The sequence below is a fragment of the Polyodon spathula genome, chromosome 11 (assembly GCF_017654505.1).
Source record: "Polyodon spathula isolate WHYD16114869_AA chromosome 11, ASM1765450v1, whole genome shotgun sequence".
NCBI lineage: Eukaryota > Metazoa > Chordata > Actinopteri > Acipenseriformes > Polyodontidae > Polyodon > Polyodon spathula.
The window spans coordinates 25,327,045-25,348,440 of record NC_054544.1 but is presented as its reverse complement, the minus strand read 5'-3'; the positions used below and the strand labels follow the sequence as shown (position 1 = coordinate 25,348,440).

The 21,396-nt window shown below is 37.6% G+C and overlaps 1 protein-coding gene across 5 annotated transcripts in view; it reads right to left on the bottom strand.

The window, feature by feature from the left end:
* The window catches only part of LOC121323699 (myc box-dependent-interacting protein 1), a 93,019-nt gene that overhangs the window by 31,480 nt on the left and 40,143 nt on the right, over positions 1 to 21,396 (bottom strand). For 3 of the 5 annotated variants that reach the window (XM_041264897.1, XM_041264898.1, XM_041264902.1), the window contains 7 exons: positions 16,640 to 16,660; positions 13,194 to 13,289; positions 12,859 to 12,966; positions 8,434 to 8,519; positions 6,436 to 6,511; positions 2,464 to 2,528; positions 1,391 to 1,435 (listed from right to left, as the gene is read on the bottom strand). In XM_041264897.1, the coding sequence (XP_041120831.1) occupies positions 1,391 to 1,435; positions 2,464 to 2,528; positions 6,436 to 6,511; positions 8,434 to 8,519; positions 12,859 to 12,966; positions 13,194 to 13,289; positions 16,640 to 16,660 (497 nt within the window). The remainder of the gene's footprint in view (positions 1 to 1,390; positions 1,436 to 2,463; positions 2,529 to 6,435; positions 6,512 to 8,433; positions 8,520 to 12,858; positions 12,967 to 13,193; positions 13,290 to 16,639; positions 16,661 to 21,396) is intronic. The other 2 variants (XM_041264899.1, XM_041264901.1) reach the window with 2 other exon arrangements.

Below are 21,396 nucleotides of genomic sequence, written 5' to 3'. Positions count from 1 at the left end.
AAATACAAAATAGAAAATAATTGATTGCATAAGTATTCACCCCCTTGAATCAATATTTGGTAGAGGCACTTTTTGCAGCAATTACACCCATGAGTCTATCTGGATAAGTCTCTAACATCTGGACACTGCAATTTTTGTCCATTCTTCTTTGCAAAATTGCTCAAGCTCCGTCAAGTTGGATGGGGACCTTTGGTGAACAGCAATTTTAAACTCTTTCCACATATTCTCAATTAGACTGAGGTCCGGGCTTTGACTGGGCCACTTCAGGACATTGACCTTTTTGTTTTTAAGCCACTCCAGTGTGGCTTTGGCTGTATGTTTGGGGTCATTTTCCTGCTGGAAGATGAATCTTCTCCCAAGTCCCAGGTCTCTTACAGACTTCAGCAGGTTTTCCTCCAGGATTTCTCTGTATTTTGCTGCATCCATTTTGCCCTCTATCTTCACGAGCTTTTCTGGACCTGACGCAGAGAAGCATCCCCAGAGCATGATGCTGCCACCACCCTGCTTCAGGGTAGGGATGGGGTTCTCAGGACGATGTGCGGTGTTTGGCTTGCGCCAAACATAGAGCTTACCAATGAGGACAAAAAGCTCTATTTTGGTCTCATCAGACCATAGAATCTTCTTCCACTTGTCTCAACTCTCAACGTCTCAGTCTCCCACATGCCTTCTGGCAAACTCTAGCCAAGATTTGATGTGGGTTTTTTTCAACAATTACTTTCTTTTTGCCACTCTCCCATAAAGGCCAGTTTAGTGAAGCACCCGGGCTATTGTTGCCGTATGCACAGTGTCTCCCAGCTCAGCCGTGGAAGACTGTAACTCCTTTAGAGTTGCCATAGGCCTCTTTGGTGGCCTCCCTGGCTAGTGCCCTTTTCGCCCTGATAGTTTTTGAGGATGGCCTGTTCTAGACAGATTCACAGTTGTGCCATATTCTCTCCATTTCATGTGACTTCTAAAGACAATTGGTTGCACCAGAGCTTATTTAGGTGTGTCATAGCAAAGGGGGTGAATACTTATGCAATCAATTATTTTTGTGGTATATACGGGCTAAATCAGGGTTGACCAGGATATTTAAACATGATAGAAAAAATTGTCTTCCCAAATGCTTGGATAAGCGGTGTTAAAACTGCTTTCAGTGATAGATTCATTTAATATTCATTGCCACCACAGTAAAGAGAACTGCGGTGATTTGCTGGCAAGCAATGGAACTCATTTTGGTTGAAACTCACAAACCAAATGCACAGCAAATCTGAGCAACAAATCAAAACTGTCAGACATCCCACACTGCAAAAATCATGCTGAGCTTCCTTGATTCAGTTAGCCCCCGGACACTGGTTAGAAACTGGGCTAACACTCCACTGCACATCTGAATCAGTTTGGCGCTTACAATTACCTTTTTACCAGTTTGGTTGTCTTCAGAACCGTCTTACTTTGCTTTCTGTGTGGGAGTTTAATTTATTCAAATGTGTCAGTTTGGCAGCAGAAATTCATTATTACTTATTCAATCAATTATTATGCATTCCAAAGGAAGGGGAGTGTTAATCATAGGAACTCAACTGAAATTCATTATAAACTTCCTCCACATTCCCTTTCTCCTCTACAACCCCAGCTTCTACACAGAATATGTTGACATGAAAATGAGTGATTTAGCTCTCTGAGACTATAGCTTGATGTTTCCAAACATTCCCAAATATAGCAAGATCTATGTGAATTGAATATTTGAATATGCCTAGTACCTTTTATAGGGTACTGCAAATACAAATACTTTTTCTTCTCTTTGTTACTGTCCACGTTCATTTGAATGATACTTTCAAAACAATCATTCAGAGTGGTTCTTATTGCAATACTGTGTTGTTGAGTTTAGCAGCTGCTCTTCAGTACTACTGTAGTTGCCTGCCAAGGACAGCTGTAATGGAGACTAGATAACCCACAGTGTCTTTATATTAGTGAGTGTCAGCACCAACTATTGCACCACAGTGTGTTGCCAGAAAAACAAAAGGAAACCTACATTTAATGCAAAAGTTCTTGTTTTACTGTTTTCTGTTACTATGGTTCCATATCATATGTGATTAATTGATATCAACCATTAAAGGACACTCCTTTTTAATTAGCTTCAGCATTTCATTCAATTAAATACAACTTAAAAAGGAAAGTAGGAACTCAGTTTGGACCACCCAGGGCAGAATAAATTGAGGTTTCGTTCTTATCTTAACTACTAGTGTCAGGCTGGCTGTATAAACATCACAACCAGTCTAGTTTAGAAATACTTTTCAATGAGGCTTACTGCCCATGTGTGTCCTTTCTGTCAACTTTGGAGGCTTTGAAATTAGAGGATATCTGGAAACATTTGAGATTTCCAGTTATTTCTGCAAACTTAGTTCAATTCCATGTGCCCCTATCTTCCCGTTCCCATCTTCCCTCCCCCAATGCTCTGCCCTCCCATTGCTCTGTAGCCTGTCAGCTGACCTGGGCGGGTTGGACAAGTGCTGGTCTTCCAGTTTGGTCATCACTTCAGTCAGCTGGTGACTCATCTGAGAAAACAGGAAACACACAAGGCATGTTAGTAATGTACTGTACATCTACAACGCCAAGAATATAAAACTACACATCACAGACCAACAAGGCCTACATCCTCAGGCAGAATAGGGTTTCATAACATTGTATGTGATCTTCAGGTTCTTCGGTCCTAATGAGGACCAGTACACTTTCTTAAGATGATTCCCCACACAACTGCAACCATGGGCTCTATACACAAATGTAAAACAAATGTCTGTTTTGATAAAAAAAATCTGTATGCAAAAACAACAATAAAACTGTATTTAATACATCAAAAGTTACTTTATAATATAATAATGATCTCTAGCTTTATGAATAAGGTTCTATGTTTTGTTTCATAGATGTAAGTTTACTGAATGTTTATGTCTTGTTCACAAAGACCTGAAGCTTGAGACAACTGCATACAACTATTGACATTTAAATTTCTACCCTCTGGTTTGTTTATAGAGTTAACTAAAGTGAAAGAAACTGGACAGATGGAGAGACTCCACTGGAAATGATGTCATTTTAGAGTCATGTCTAAATTATGATTTGAACCCCTGTGAATTGCTACTTAACCAAAGGGTTCCCAACACGTAGCCTTCAATACCTCAACACAGCTAAGTTCTCAGTACTATGAAAACACAAAGACAACTGTGTTCCAGTGTATGTGGAATACACATCTCAACACATGGGGAAAGTATATATACAGATGTATGCAAAAGTTTGTGCACCCCTGGAAAAAATGTATGTTACAATGAATCTTTCAGTGAACAGAAGTTGACCTGACCTCTACATGGTACAAAGTTACACATGACACCTTTCTGCAAATACAGGATTACTATTTATCTGCATTTATTACAGATTCAAAATAATAAACAAAAGTGAACATGGCGCGCGCAAAAGTTTGGGCACCCTTTTGGACCATTCTTAATTACATCTTAAAAAGAAGATTGCTAAGACCCAGAAAGGTTGATTCGCTCATTAGGACTTCAGTTAGTCAGGTGAAGTCTATTCCAGTGTTGAACTATTACTCTGTAGTAACTTCATACCTTCTGATCTGTCAGACTGTGATGGTTGTTCTGCCCGGTTTCAACAACCATGGGCTCCTCTAAGCAGATGTCTGGGGACTTGATTATGAAGATAATTGACTTTCACAAAATAGGAGAAGCCTACAAAAAAACTCTCTCAATGCTTCCAGCTAGCAATTACAACTGTCAGAAACATTGTCAAGAAATGGAAGTTAAATGGAACGGTTAAAGTCAAGGAAAATATAACACATAGACTTGCCCGAAAACTGGTCAGATCTGCACAACAGAACCCACAGGTCACTGCAAAGGACCTTCAGAACAGTTTAGCTGACACTGGAGTAGTTGTTCACAGGTCCACAGTACAGCGTACCTTACACAACAAGGATCTGCATGGGAGAGTTGTCAGAAGGAAGCCTTTTCTAAGACCTCATCACAAAAGTTAGCATGTAAAGTATGTAAAAGAAAACCTTGACAAGCCGGAAGCTTATTGGAACAATGCACTTTGGACTGATGAAACGAAAATTGAACTGTTTGGCCACAACCAAAGAAGATACGTTTGTAGAAAAAAGGGTGAAGCATTTCAAGAAAAGAACACCTTGCCAACTGTTAAGCATAGGGGTGACTCTATTATGCTTTGAGTTTGTGTGGCAGCCAGTGGAACTGGAAATATTGTGCGGGTGGAAGGTAGAATGGATTCAACTACATATCAACAAATCCTAGAAGCTAATGTCCTAAAGTCAGTCAGGACACTGAAGCTGAAAATAGATTGGATATTTCAGCAAGACAATGATCCAAAACATACCTCAAAATCAACCATGAAATATTTACAAGAAAGGAGAAAGGTTTTGGAATGGCCGTCATTGTCCCCAGACTTGAATATTATTGAAAAAGAGTTCTGCAAGGAAGAGTGGGAAAAAATTCCAAAGGCAAGAATAGAAAGACTCTTAGCTGGCTACAGGAAACGTTTGGAAGCAGTTATATCTGCCAAAGGAGGTGTTACCAAGAACTAAGTGACAGGGTGCCCAAACTTTTGCATGCACCATGTTCACTTTTGTTTATTATTTTGAATCTGTAATAAATGCAAATAAATAGTAATCCCGTATTTAAATTTGCAGAAAGGTGTCATGTTTAACTTTGTACCATGTAGAGGTCAGGTCAACTTCTGTTCACTGATAGATTCATTGTAACATAATTTTTTTCCAGGGGTGCCCAAACTTTTGCATACAACTATGTGTATCTATTACACACACTCGACACACATTAAAGAAGTTTCATGAATATGTATGTTATTCATAAAACAGACTGAAAAAACTCCTCAGTTAAAGCTCATAGAGACCACTGTAAACAACATTTCCATAATGAAATATAACTAGAAATATAATTGCTGAATACGATGTCTAAATAAACAGTATTGGGATCTACTTTAATGATCTAAACCAGTGGTGTGCAAAGTAGGGGTGTCAGTAAGAGGGGAGAAACTATGCCTAAAGGGGCAGTTCTGTCATTTTCTTTTTTTTTTTTTTTTTTTTTTTTTAAAGGACAGAACATTTTAAATAAATACATCAATGACAGCTAATTATTCCAAGTTCTTATCTTTCAAATGAGCTGTTAATGATCACTCTAGGACTTGTAGAACTGGATAAATGATGTTTGAAATGCAAAGTGTGAGTGAAACTGCAGTGAACTGAGCCAAAATGGTGGCTTCCATGTACAGGGCGACAAGTGCAAAAGAAAAAAGCACGTGCTGTTCGCGTCGCAATAGACCAGTCTGAAAGAAGGTCAAAGCTAGTGGCTGTCAGACTGTCACTGTCTCGCTCACACGGAGATTACCACAGAAATAAATAAAAAAAAAGGACATCAATGAGAATTTAATTATTAAAGTCCAAAAATACAATGTTCTTTATGATGTTAGTGTCAGTGGTTATAAAGACAATTTCTTGCCACGTGGCAAGAAATAGCAGAACAACTGGAAACTGATGGTATGTCTACATCTCTTTTTTTCACCTTAATTTTAGTCAGTGATGGGGAGCGCCACAAACTGGTTTTGTATTTCTGTAAAACGACGCTTCTTTGTTTTAATAATGTTGGCCAATACTACTACTACAACTACTATTACTAATAATAATTAATATTAGCTCTTTTACAAGCCAGTGGTATTCCCCTAACAGCTTCCTTTTTTTTGAGTGTGTGGTGTATCTATACTTTCTTTCTATATTTCTTTGTGCTTTATTCATTTTATTTCATCTAGCTCCTGGTCATTCACGTCCAGTTTGCATAGCCCTTTAGCTTCAGATTTATCTGGCAAAATAAATATTTTCTTGTGAAAACCCAGATTGGTTTTTAAATTTAATTGCTGAATGAGTACTCAAAGAGTTATTTAAATAATTAGTATAACACTGTATATTGTGACATATATATATATATATTATATATATATATATATAGATATATATATAATTATTATATATAATATATATATACACACACAAACAAACTGGTTTAACACACATTAAAGTTTCCAAAATGTATGCTAATAAAGGGGGGCGGTATTTAAAAAGTTTGCCCACCACTGATCTAAACAGAGCCTGCCACCCTGTGACTATTAATTCAGCTGGTGTTTTCCTCCTGGGTGATTTATGGACTCTCTCTTATTAACCTCACTGCAATATAATAATATGGTCCACAGAGGAAAGTTTTATGATGATGATGATGATATTAACTGTTTATCCCACAGCCACACACTCCCTAATGTTAAAAAATCAGTTTCACGTAGTGCCATTTCATTGTTCAGTTAAAAGGACACAGATGACAATTCAATGGCAGGGAACAGGAATTGAAAATGAAGGTTAGCATAGCTTTGCGGATCTCTTACCTTGCCCATTTCCTTGTGGAAGTTCTCCTCCAAGCCTGCAATGCTCTGGAATGTGTTCACATAGAAGCCAACACGACTGCAGGCACATGGAAACAGACAGACACTGGTCAGGAATCCACAGAAACAAGAATCTTCTGAACAGCAGTTTGAACTGAACACGTGAATCACTTTATATTATTTAATAACACATTTCCATCTGCCAGCAGGACTGACTTAAAAGAGCTTTGAAATCAGACTCCACCTGAAGCAGATCGAGATCAGTTTCATTTGAAATCAGACTCCACCTGAAGCAGATCGAGATCAGTTTCATTTGAAATCAGACTCCACCTGAAGCAGATCGAGATCAGTTTCATTTGAAATCAGACTCCACCTGAAGCAGATCGAGATCAGTTTCATTTGAAATCAGACTCCACCTGAAGCAGATCGAGATCAGTTTCTTTTGAAATCAGACTCCACCTGAAGCAGGTCGAGATCAGTTTCATTTGAAATCAGACTCCACCTGAAGCAGACCGAGATCAGTTTCATTTGAAATCAGACTCCACCTGAAGCAGATCGAGATCAGTTTCATTTGAAATCAGACTCCACCTGAAGCAGATCGAGATCAGTTTCATTTGAAATCAGACTCCACCTGAAGCAGATCGAGATCAGTTTCTTTTGAATTCAAACTCCATCTGAAGCAGATCAAGATCAGTTTCATTTGACTTCAGACTCCACCTGAAGCAGATCGAGATCAGTTTCATTTGGGACTCCTTCTACCCTGGCCCAACACTGGCTGGTTTTAAATCTGCAGAAAAAAAGATGTTGGCTGAATATAAGGCTGTGAATATATTATAATTAGGGCTTCTGTTTTTCGGGATTTATTAATTGTATTTTTCAGTGCTTATTTTTAGCTACTTTTGAGTTCTATGTAATCATTTTTTTTTTTTACTGTATGAAATTAATGTTTTCGGTTACTTTCCAAAATGCTTAAGCGTTTTTTTTTTTTTTTTTTTCTGTCAAAATATGTATAGTAGTAACTAGACAGTACTTGCTCACTTAAGTTGTACCTTCTTTCCACTGCTGTCTTCCACAACGCAATCCATATGGTCACGGGCACATTCCTCTGGGGTTTTTGTGTGTAGTCATTTCTGTACATTTCGCCACAATTCTGTTTTAAATCCTCTGTATTTTAACTGTAATACAGCTTGAAATCCACTAACAAGCATCCATCCTGATTGTAACCTCGTTTTAAATCTTGCAAGCGGAGTCTCCAATAGAAATGTAGGAATGTGCTGAACGAATCAATGATAGACACAAGTCAGGAAGGTGGGACATTGCCCAGCAGCACTGGGAAATGTATTTATTATTATTATTTTTGTAGTAGTTTCTATTTTTCAATGGAAGTCAGGTAACGTCAACGTGAGCTGATTAACCATTTCCATGGTTTTTCCGGTGTTTTCCAGCGTATATTGCTTCTCCACCGATTTCATTTTTTTTATTTTTTATTTTTTTCCCCCGGAAGTGTTTTATTTGTTAAAACCGAAAATCAGAAGCCCTAATTATAATGACCGGAATACTGGAGGTTGTTGAATTTGTTAATAAATCATACACAAAATGATACATACAGGTGAGCTTTGACTTTTGTGTAATGACCATTGGTAGACTGGACTGTAGACTGCAGATGGAACCAGTTCCAGACCCAGTTTGATTGAGTTTTACAGAAAGGTTTCATTGTGCAGATGAATATTAGACTCCAAAATATTTGTCAACTAGAATTAGAAGAAGTCAGTTTTCCTCATATTTAATGATTGATTGTATAAGATCCAAGTGATTCATCATCAACAAAGTGGCTAGGTAACCCGTTCCATCTTCTCATAATTCACTGATCCAAGGTCAGCATGTTCTCTGTGCTGGACATGGCTGAACTGGTATAGCGCTGAATTTTATACAAGTTAGTTAATAAAACTTTAGCAATCAGTGACAGAGTTACATGCAAAAACAAAAGGGAGTGCACCTCACCTGTTCCATAGGGATGGCAGCTCCTCCTGTAGGTCTATGTTGATATCTTCAAAGACCTTCTGAGCTTTCCCCAGATCATCCTCTGCCTGAACACAGCAAGGAGAACACTTTTTTTTTTTTTTTTTTTAACATGTCTTCTGCTAAAATGCTATGTACTTGGGATCTTATGCTGAAGCTCAAAACAGATCAAAGCCACATACTTTAATGGTAACGCTACATAAGAGCAACAGAACTCAGAACTACTTAGAATTATTGCAAACGCTATCAAATACTGAGAGTGTTTTTTTTTTTTTTTTTTTAAGTAAAGAATTACATTTAAAAGGGCTGTTAATCAAGTTTATAATTTTTTTTTTTTTTTCATATTAGCATGACATGACTTTCACTGGTCTCTGTTTCTTGTATAGAGGGCCGGTGTCAGGGGGGTAAGGGGTGCAACTGCACCCGGGCTCAGCCTTTGGGGGGGCCCAGCCCTGAGTCAATTATTTATTTTTCTGAGCCCACTTTAATGACTAGAAGTAAAAAATATGGAGGTGCATCTAATCTACTACTGTGATTAGAAAAATAAAACATAGCAAGAAGTATTGGTGGACTGTCAATCAAAACAAATTTGTAGCTGACAGATTGGTTATCTGGACAATTGTCATATTTATACGAAAATCTGGACCATTGTGCGATGTACGATAGAGAATTGTGAAAGTTGCCAAAATGTACGATAATTCAGGAAAGTCCATAGAGTACTCACACTTTAAAAAACAAATTCATATTTGATAATGTGTTTCATCTCATGTCATTGGGTCGAGACAGGGGACTACCACTGTCATCGCCTCAGTGATAGGCTGTTGCTCCAGCAGGTTGTCAGCAATTCGTTGGTTGTCTTTGTGTCATACCTTGTAGGAGGAGGCATGTTTAAAGTCTGAGTGTGACATATTTGGAAGTTTAAAGGGCGGAATCATGATCAGTGAGGAGAACTCCAAGAGTGAGGTGGATTAGCCAGGTTGTATTTAGGTGATAATAACATTATTATATTGACACCCAGACTGGATGATGAAGGCAACATAAATAAAGAGTTTACAGAGAGAAATTCTGTCTGGGAGCAAGAAAGACGGGCAATTCGCTCTGGCTCAGACCTTTCTTGTATTGTCTCTCAAACTTACATTAGTGCTATAATTGTTTAATTACATAGGGAGGTGCAAAACTATTCGCCATAGCTGTGCTGCTAATCCATTTTATTCTATAGGTAAATTACACAACTGTACATGCAATATTGTCAATACAATAAACGTAGCGTTGATTTACAATGGTCTGTACTTACAGCGAGATTTTTTGTATATATTTGACCCATAATATTCATGTTATAGTTTATTACATATGATGTAACTACTGCTTGGAGCTTTTTGTCTGAACAAAAAACAATCACAATATAAAACCTGTTCCATTTCCACATCGAACAAGCTGAACGTGTTCTAGTTTATCCGCCTCATGAAATTTCCGCCTTAACTAACGGATGGTAAAAAGTCAGTTTAAACATAAAAAAAAAAAAAAAAAAGGTTTTGGGATATTCATCCACTTCAGAGTCTTGCACCAGGGCCCAGTAAATCCTAGCGCCAGCACGGCTTCTATAGATCTTTTGGTTCTTTTCATTTATATTTTGGGAGATGCTGAGTTCTCTAATTCTGTGACAAGTGAAACTGAGCTGAAGCACATGGCATGAGTTGGTACCAAGAAAAATCAGTTTTTAGAAATATGCCAATCAAAATGTTTATCATTCAATTAATTATGTTTATTGTAGTAATTTTAAATCGGAACGTTTAATAGTTATGAATGATACATCTACAGCGCAGTGATATTGTTAAAACTGATTGCACGAAATGGATTGTAAAATATAGACATTAAATTTCTCTAGACTGCTGGTTACTTTAACAGTTTAGAACAGTTTCTTTCAAAACTTTCTTTAATCTATCAAATTGACACTGCCCAAGGTGCAGTACACGTTATTAACATTGGGTGTCATCAGATCTGCAGCTGAAGCCTCCTCTGACAGCAACAGTTATGGCAGCCAGACTGTCCTGTGCAGATATAATACAGCAGGATAGCTTTTAATTATTGACAGGAATCAATTATTCTTTAAATGCATCACATTTTAGAGATATATTACACCCAATCTGGCTTAATGAAAGCTCACACTGATTCTTTAAAACTAATAACTTCCAGTTTTCCAGAGTTCATTCAAATGTGCTGGATCTCAAACACCACTGTACTTGCCTAATATTTGACAAATAAACTTAGAATTTTATAAAACTCTTTATTAAATGTTATAAGATGTAATTTTCTAAGTGAGTGGATTGCAACCGCAAGTGCACCTCTGGATTATCTGAAACCGCACGCTTCAATTACCAAAAACGGGATTAGTCAATTTACTGAGGTCCACTGTCACTTCCTTATTCGACTCGTCTCTGAGGTATCTACACTGGATTTTGCTGGATGGCTCTCAGACCTGCAGTAAAAAGTTCACTACTCCAGTGAGCGTGCAGGGTAGAAGTTCTTGGGCAAAACGACATCTAGCTGCCACCATAAAGTTTAACACCAACACTAAAGACATATTGTTGGTCACATGTTTGAAAGGTGTACTAAGGTAGCTAGTTGTTGCCTTTCAGGGTCGCAATTGCTTTTTTCTTATGATGGATCTCCTATTCACAACTGTTTCACAAAAATAAAATGAGTTTCATTAAACTCTCTGTTGTTAAAGAAATCAACAGCAGTTAAGCTCAAGAGTTTCATCCATAGCTAAGAAAAGTCCTCTGTGGTTTTGATAGGCAGTGTCTTTTCTAATCATACTCATCAAATGGATCAGGGTGATTTATCCTGTTCTACGTCCATAATTTCAAAAGACACGCAATCAAAACGATACATTTTAAGCTAGTGCCTTTATCATGTAATTGATGGAATAGACTAAAACATTTGTGAGGTTTTACCTTCATGACTACCACACTGTATTTAAAGTATATCTGTAATTAAAGTTTTGTTCTGTGTAACATTACCATTTTTTTTTGTTTTCACATTGGAGTAAAACAATAAAAACAGCCCTCTTGGTTACTCAGAATCTGCCATAAAAAAAAACAAACAAAAAAAAAAACATACCTATGTAAAACAGATGACTGCCACGTTCTGTTAGTTCAAGTTTATCACACACACAGTGTAGCAGGGGGCGGGGGGGGGGGGGGGGGGGGGGGGGGTTGGTGAGGGTGAGGGAGCAGTTTCGTCAAATATAATACAATGTTTTTAGTGGACAAGAGTCGTCTGTTTTCCTGTTTTAGTTTGAGCAACAAGATGGGCTTGCAGTTTTCCCTGGGCCCAGTGGGGGGCAGCCTTCTCAAGCAGCGAAACCGGCTGTCAGCACAGAACAAAGAGAAAAACACAGCCATGTGGACAGGCACTCAAACAGACAGACAGGAAGCACTGAGAGGTTAGAGGGTTAGAGAGAAAGGGAGAGAGCGAAAGAAAGAAAAAGAAAGGCAGAGACAGAAAATGTCCAGATGGAGATGACGAAAATTACAGGGTAGTCAAATCAACAAAGAGCAAGCCGTTATTCATCCCCTGAAGAAAGTGCAGCCAGCCGCTACCATGTTAATCAGTAGCATTCCTCGGCTTCAGACAGGGACAGAGTTAGTTATTCCTTGATTCTGAGGTTCAAACACATCATATCGTTCATGATATAGAGAAAGACACAATAGAAGTCAAAGTTAATTAGGAATCCCAGATGTGTATAAGCTGCAGATCCCTGTTCGCAATACCAGTTTCTGTACGATAGCTGTGGCTGACAGCATCACTTTGTTTCTCTGGAAGCAGAGCACATGGTTAAATATGATCAAATATGGTCTGTTCTAAGCAAACTCAAAGCCATTCAGAGACAACTACAGAGAAATATGAGTGAAAGTAATGTAGAAACATGTTTAATGCAAAATACAGTCAACCTCCCTTAGACAATAAAGTCTACTGATAGGTCTTCTATGCAGCTGGTCACTCTCCCACAGACAAGCACACTTCCTTAATGATGCTGGGACTATCAAGCATCCCCCTCTCTGCTATTAATTCAGGCAGTCTGTTGTATTAGTGACTCTTCATAATTGGGGTCTGTTTTCTCTCTAATTTCTCTCTAGTTTACAACAGCATTACAATAATGTGTCTTTTAAGCAGTGACAGTGGATTCACAGCCCCAGATTCACATTAATCCTGGACTACCTTACCTAAAGTAACAATAGATAGTCCAAGATTAATGCTAATGAGGGTCTTTGCTTGTCCCAGGCAGTACATTACTGAGTCTGATATAGTATACTATAGCACGTTGGTTTTATTACTGTAAACAATATCATGATGGCAAGGAAAATACTCTGTAAAACTTTGTAACTGAATTGTTTAGTGCCTGACCTTGGCTATTTTGACTTCATCCTTCTTCTTTCCAGTCTTCATGGATTCGAAGTGGTGCCTTGCACTGTCGAAGTCCACCAGCTTTCTACCACGCTTGGAGATGCGGGTCTGTGAGGAGGAGGGACACAAACAATGAATGGGACTGATGTGTTGCAGCTTCAGGAGACAGGTAAACAAGCATGTCAGTCATGTACAACCCCCACCACTGCTGTGAATACAAAATGACAGCTATTAGTATCATGATAAAATACATCACCACGACCCATATCTAACAAACACAAACGACATATGTTTTTACAATCCAGGGAACATGTGACATGTGGTTGGAGTCTTACCTTGATGTCTGGAAACTGCCCCAGATATGTGTCCATGGAGATCAGGGCATGGTCCACAAGCTTCTGGTGAAAGTCTGTCCACAGCAGGTCAGTGTTCTGGAAGAGAGACATGAACTTAGGAAGAGCTTAATCCAACTGAATTGCACTCAAACACGGCCAGCAGCAATAATAAATCCATTATGTGTTTGGGCTCAACGTCTGTTAACTTCTACTAGATAGTGTTCAGTGCACCTGGGTGTAAAGGAGGACCCCAGGAAGTGACAAACACATGAACAGGATTCCACTTTCTTACAGGTCAGAACTAATCATTGAAATGGTTGTAACCTTTATGAGTTACTTAACAGTATAGCTACTGCACGTGACTAGTGACCCCAGAGGTTTATGGGGACTCTATATTTGGCTGATTATGGGCCAGAACAGTACACCTGGCCTGAACATGCACATCTGGAGTTGCAACTAAACCACTTCATTCAAGAATGCGCTGTATTGTGAATGAATGTTTATTGATTTATCTGGACAAATTAGGGTTTATCCAACATTACCATTTATACCAGGTTGTTGTTAAAAGTGTTTTTATTGAGTTGAAAAATAGTTCCCTTTTTATTTTAGTATTCTTTCTTCAATGTAATTGCTTTCACTTATCAGAAACAACACAAACAATATGGTACAAGAATTCTATGGACACTTCAATCCCCAAAAATGTCTAAGGATTGCCATGGGACATGGTCCTGTAGTGGACTGGCAGTTGTGTGATGGACTCTGACATCAGCAGGTAGGTTAATAAATAAACAAACAAACAAACAAACAAACAAACAAACAAACAACTGCTCCTGCAAACTAGTCTGCTTTTTGTACAAACTTGCCCACTGGTAGCTGGGCTGAGCTGTTTATTTTATTTTTTTTATTTTTCTTCTAGGTTTTGAAACACTGGTATCTCTTTTTATGTCTTTATTTACTTCCTGTCCAGAAAATGTACAGCTCATCTCTGGTGTCTTTCACTTCTCTGAGAAATGCTTGAGATTCTCGCTTCCCTCCTATTTCAAACTGCTCTGACAATCGTTTCCCCCTAAAACCACTTTTGGAAAAACCAAAGGAGAAACGATTATCTCAAGCCATTTTTCAAAATGAGACACATTTGAGAATCATGAGCAGTTACACATAAATAAATACATTGGAGCTACACAAGTAAATACTGTGATCAGTTGCAGGGCACAAATTATTACCCGCAATGTAATACAACGGGTACATTTTGAGAGGTCCGAGTATTTGTTTATATGTCTTGTTTGTTTATGGTGCTCAAATGTACGTCACTTTTACTGCTTGTATTTCTGAACTAAGTCATTTGTTTCTTTTTTTGTTTTTCAAATAGTGGTTTGAGACACAACTGATACAAGTGAGATGAGCAGTACACTGGCCATCTGGGCAGGAAGCAAACAAAGACAGGAAAAGTATATTTAATAGGATCAGTTAAGCGTTACTCACAGATTTCTCAGAGAAGTGAAAGAAACAGAAACGTATACTTTCCTCTCTGGATAGTAAGTAACTATCCAGAAGTAAGTAACTCGGGCCAGGGAAATGGAATATACAATACAAGGAAACAACTGCTTTCAAAGTGTAAACAACAAGGCCTGCTGTTTAGCCCAGGAGATGGGTAGTTCTCAGTTGCAATATAAACAACAACATTTTCTTAGGTTATCACAAAGACTTAATCTCTGAGAATGTAAGAGTAGCGCCTCAGTGGGCTTTGGAAATGTGTATAGAAATGGGGGTGTGACCAGTTTGGTTGTAGTAAGAGAACCCCATTTAGTGAGTTAGTAGTAACTGCACTGCACCCTTTAAATGAATTCAGTTGTCATGCAATTCATGATAGTCTAGAACATGTAAAGTAAGAACCAGTACACACACATACTGTACAAAGGATTCTCACAATTGTGTAAATATTCTAGCAGACTATACCCAAACACAATATGAAAGCTCTATAGGAGACAGGGAGTCTATGATAAATGTTTGGAGGACAGTGGTCACAATTCAGTTTATATATAAATTAAGTATGCCTTTTCCCTGTGTCTTTGCTTTTTACAAGCATGCAGAGGGAACCAAAGGAAGCATGTTAGTGGCTATACAACTGCAGCTAAGAAGAGCTGTAACTAATGCTAGACTTTAACTGCCCATTTCCTGCAACACATTTACACATACAGGCTCCATACACATACACTAAAGAATCCCAGCACCACTACTTGACCAACAATGGCAAATATTGCACAGTGCTCCAATAGAACAAGGGGACTGACTGATACGATGTGATGGTGCTACAATTCTATCACACCATCATACTTTATGCTACCACTGTCCTTCAGTACAAATCGATTACATTGTAGCGCAACTACATTGCCATTGAAGTTTACTTGGAAAAACCAAAGAATTTACAACTAACAAAACAAGCAAAATGTAAAATCACACACACACACACACACACACACACACACACACACACACACACACACACACACACACACACACACACACACACACACACACACACACACACACACACACACACACACACACACACACACACACACACACACACACACACACACACACACACACACACGCACAAAAGTTTTGCATCACCCTAGAGAATTAACATATTTTGCTTCATAAAATCGAATGAAACCTGCTGAATAATGTTACGTTAACATATTGAATTACATAACGCTTTGTAGTTTTCCATATACTGAATGAAAAAATTGACAGAAATAGAAAAAAAAAAAAAAAAGTGACATTTCAAAATCGAACATGAAATACTAGGTGATGCTGAACTTTTGGCCATAGTTGTATTCTGTATTGGCCAATTTTACATTAGTTCTTACAACAAATGATAAATTACAATAAGATACCATGCAAAAGTGCGTTTCTCTCTTTTTATGACCAGGTGCTGTTTTTTGTAAACCTACAAGACTAATTTACTTCGTCCATAACAAAAAAAGATTGTTGAAATGCTAGTAGAAATTAAATAAATTCAAGGTCAAATGTTTTAACTAGAAGTCCTGTCAATGTTATCAAAGATATTGAAAAAAAAAAAATCAGTCAATGTGTTTGACATGGAATTTATTTTATTTCATTTTGTATTTCTAAAGATTACATTTACCTTAATACTGTACTAATAACAGTTTTTTCAACTGATTAAAAGTGAAGCATTGTTTGAATGATTTAAAAGATATTTGAAATCCCATATTAATCCCAGCATTATGTTAAAGTATATTTATGTTTTGATTTGTTAAAAAAAAAGTACAATTATTATTGAATTAAAATATGCATGAGATTAAATTAAGATAGACTAAATGTATTTGCATTTTATTACAACATATAAAAAATCAGTAGGGCAAAACTTAGATGATAACAAAGTCAACAGAGCAATAATATGAAGTAAATCTCTTAATTACCAGCGCTGTATCTTCAATGTCCTTCATCAATGCAAGATTAACAAGCGGGGAACAAAAACAGTAGACATGATACACAATGACAAGACAGTTAAACAAGATATCCACATGCACCAAAACACTGCTCAGTTAGGAAGTCAAAAACAACACACATTGTTGCTCTCGTTATATTAGTATATACAGAATATTGTACAGGATGCTGTACGATATAAGCCGATAGTCACTGCGAGTGGGTGAAATCCAGCTTGTATGTCATATTGTAGGTCAATACAGTATAACATATGTCATATATATATACATATATATATATATATATATATATATATATATATATATATCATATATATATATATACATTTCAGATAGATAGCGTCTCATCAACATCAGGGTATATTATCAAGGTCATAGCTAACTATGAGGCACGTGCCTCAGTTAAAAGCATACTAATAATGATTTCTTTAGTCACTTTTACACACATTTCATCCCTTTTTGCATTTGAAGTGGGATACTTGAAGGCTTATTTCACACAGTGAGTGACTGACACTGGCAGTTGAGTTGAGGGTTGTGTCGAGTTCATAGGGCTGCGGGTTTGCAAGAAGCATCGCAGCTGGCCAATCACATTAATAGCGGTCAAATGTATATTCATGAATATAAGTCAGAACACAGCCAAACAGCCTACAAAATTGTCAGGCCAGCCAAAAAGCTCGAGCTGAAACCCTCATTGATTATGATGTGCTTACGTAGCTAAACTCTCTCCGTCTTGTCAACCTGTGTAAGCTAATTTTATTGCTGATTGTGATTTTAGAATTAATATCACACACAACTCTATATACAGTATGCAAGCACTCTTGTCTACTCGGTATTTGGATAATGCCATTGCTGTTAAAATTAAAGTTTAATAGATTAGGATTTAAAACTAAGTATAGTGTCTACAACAAATTCTGGCATTACTTTTTCTTTTATATTGAATTTGAATGTTGCCATGAAAAAGTATTTGCCCCCTGTCTGATTTAACTCAACCCAATTAAAGGGATACTTGGGGTCAGCTGTTTGAATACTTTGGTTAACAATCAGGCCTGATTTGGGCCAGCCCTGCCCAATATAAATCTGACTAACTTTGGCCCTTGCCATCAGAGTGAAGTTGTCAGCACACAGGCTGTAGAGGCACATCATGCCATGATCAAAAGAAATTCTTGAAGACCTCCTGGGAAAAAAAAGTTGTTGATGCCTATCAGTCTGGAAAGGGTTACAAAGCCATTTCTAAGGCTCTGGGGCTCCACTAAACCACAGTCACAGCCATATTGTTCAAATGGAGAATAGGAGAGTTTGGGACAGTAGTGAATCTTCCTAGGAGTGGCCATCCTGTCAAAATCTCTCCAAGAGCAAGGCATAAAATAGTCCAGGAAGTCACAAAGAACCCTAGAACAACATCCAGGGATGTGCAGGCTTCTCTCGCCTCGGCTAAGGTCAATGTTCATGACTCCACCATCAGAAAGACACAAAGCAAAAATGGGTTTCATGGCAGAGTAGCAAGGCAGAAACCACTGCTCACTAAGAACAACATGAATGCTCATCTCAAATTTGCCAAAAAACACCTGAATGATCCTCAAGAGTTCTGGAACAATATCTATGGACAAATGAGTCAAAAGTGGAACTTTTTGGCCAACTTAGGCCCAGTTTTGTCTGGCGAAAACCAAACACTGCATTCCACAGTAAGAACCTCATACCAACGGTCAAGCATGGTGGTGATAGTTTCATGATTTGGGGATGCTTTGCTGCATCAGAACCTGGAAGACTTGCCATCATTGAAGGAACCATGAATTCTGCTCTGTATCAGAGAATTCTACAGGAGAATGTCAGGCTATCTGTCCGTGAGCTGAAGCTGAAGCGCAGCTGGGTCATGCAGCAAGACAATGACCCGAAACAAACAAGCAAATCTATATCAGAATGGTTGAAGAACAAGAAATTTAAAGTTTTGGAATGGCCTGACCTAAACCCCATTGAGATGTTGTGGCAGGACCAGAAAACAAGAAGTTTATGCTCGAAAACCCACAAATGTCACTGAGGTGAAGCAACTCTGCATGAGGGAGTGGGCCAAAATTCCTCCACGGCACTGTGAGAGACTGATCAATAACTACAGGAAGCGTTTGGTTGCAGTTATTGCTGCTAAAGGTGGCGTAACCAGTTATTGAGTCTAAGGGGGCGATTACTTTTTCACACGGGGGCATTGGGTGTTGCATTACTTTCTTTAATAAATAAATGAAATAAGTATCAAAATGTTGTATTATTTGTTCACTCATGGTCCCTTTTATCTAATATTAGATTTTGGTTGAAGCTCTGATAACATTCAGTGTCAAAAATATGCAAAAATGAAGAAAAACAGACAGGGCAAATACTTTTTCACGGTACTGTAAATATATAAAGCTATATATTTATTTCCCCCCAATTAAAGTACAGTTAGTGGAACCAACATATTAATGTTCTGTAAAGGTTTGTTCTAAAACTCACTTTACAATGCAGGGATTTCAGACAATCTAAAAAATAATAAATTTTGTCCACCTACGTCCAAGTAAAAGAAAAAGCCATAATTAAAAAAATAAATCTGCTTGAATTTCCAAGCAAGAAGAACAAAGTAGTATGTTTTTATATGTTTGTAATGATAGCGAATTAAAGAGGTATGAAAGGTATTTAAGGTATTTTAATCCACAGGAAGTTTAAAAAGTGAACAATCCCAAACTCCCTTGTCACATTAATTGATGTAAATTAATTGTTTTGTTTTTATTATTATTTTATTTTTGCCAATAAAAAACAAACCACAACACCAAAACATGGGTCATACACATGAAAATACTTATTTTAATGTCAGAGAATTAAAGAGAAGTGTCTAATACAGCTGAAAAACTTTCATATATTTAAGGTGGTTAAAACTTCATAAATCCATGTTGGAAATATTAGCTCTATACTGTAGTTGGTGTTTCCTGGAAAACTATGAATCCAGACTGTTCTAGACTGGTTTTGACCCATTGTGTCAGTCTTGAATGAGTCTGAATGTGTCATGTGGGTGACACATAATTTAAGGCCAATGAAGTTTATTGCTGAAATTGAGTTGGGTATTGTAGCTTTCCTGCTGCTGAACCATATAAAGGGTTCTTTTTTTAAATTTCTGTTCTGTATCATGTGAAGAGATACCAGGGCTGGGAGCTGTTGTTGGTAACCTGCTGTTGCTAGGCGGTCTGTTAGCATTTCAAAAGAATCCCCTCCCAACATATCTGTAAGCGGATCCTTACCCTTTTTACACACCCAGTATATACATATTAAATAACACTTTGCTCGAGTATATCTCTGTTTTAAAGCAATCTCTCACGCTTCAGTGAAGTATTAGTTTCAGAGATAGGACTCTTTGTATTGAGTTTTTAAATAATTAAAAAAGATTGCTGCCATTTGTCTTTAAGTGTGACCGATAGACAACCTCAACACCATCCCTGTGTCGGATAATGGGTATCCAAAGCGCTGCTGTTCCTGCAGTAACTGTTCTGCAGATGTGGCATTATAGACTCTGCTGCCTCAGCTCAGAGGAAGTAGTTTGGCACCTTCCCAATACCAAATCAAGCACTGTTCGATCAGCAAACACTAAAATGAAGACAGTGCTGCTTGGAATTGAATTTGGAGAACTGATGATAAAAACAACAGCGATGAAGGGCAGGGTGAAGGATGATCCCGAGTCCGAGTAGCTTTTGTAAAGACAGTTGCTGTGATGGTGCTAGTTGAGCAGGCATGCTGGTGAAATCTACACACCCATAGGGCTGCATGGGAGACAGGGGAGAGGACGCGCTGTATCTTGTGCTGTCATACCAGAACAAATGTACTGTGGTTACTTGTAGTCCACCAAACGTTATCTTTCACCACAATAGGCAACACAAATTGCTTTTGGAATCATAACGCTGTTAAATAAGGTATTTTATTTTCCCTCTCTTACTAGCATGTAATCTTCTTATCTGTAAGATTAAAAGCAAGTTCTCCACATAGAACAGTAATCCAAATATAAGTACTGTAAAATTTGTTAAAAGAAACATTATGACACAGTCTAATAATGATCAAGAGAATGCTAATGTACACCCAACTGTACATAATAAGGCTGCAATTCTGTCAAGGGTTTTTTGACGAGATGGATTTAAAGTCATTTCTGAGTACAGTAGGTGTACTTTATTATTGTGCTGCTATAATTATTGTTTCATTAAGGTGATTTTCAACCACTGATATCTCAGCACTTGTAGGAGGTAGAGTGATGTCCTTTGGAACATAAACACTTTGTCTCATTAAATCTTTAAACAGTAGGATTAGTATTTTAAAAGACAAAACTAGGTTAAAAAAAAAAAATAAATCAGCAGACCTAGAAAATAAACAGCAATAGCTACCAGCAGCTAGACAGCCGTCTCTGCTGACTGGATTTGCACTTTAAGTTATTTTTAGTATCATTTTTTGTCAATACAAACCTGATTTACATAATGATGAACAGGTACTTTAACAGTCAAATTGAACTACTTTGTATTTCCATTGCACTCATGTTACTGCCATTCTTTGTAAAGATTATTCACTTCAAATGATTGTTTGTATACATTAAAATTACATGAACAAAAATGTACAACTGTAGGATATAAAACTTTATGGACTTGAATTAACTGCATAAAGATCAAAGGGCATCTGGGTCAACAGCTTTTAAAAAAGTGAATTACATCACCATTACAGGTGGCTAAGAACTA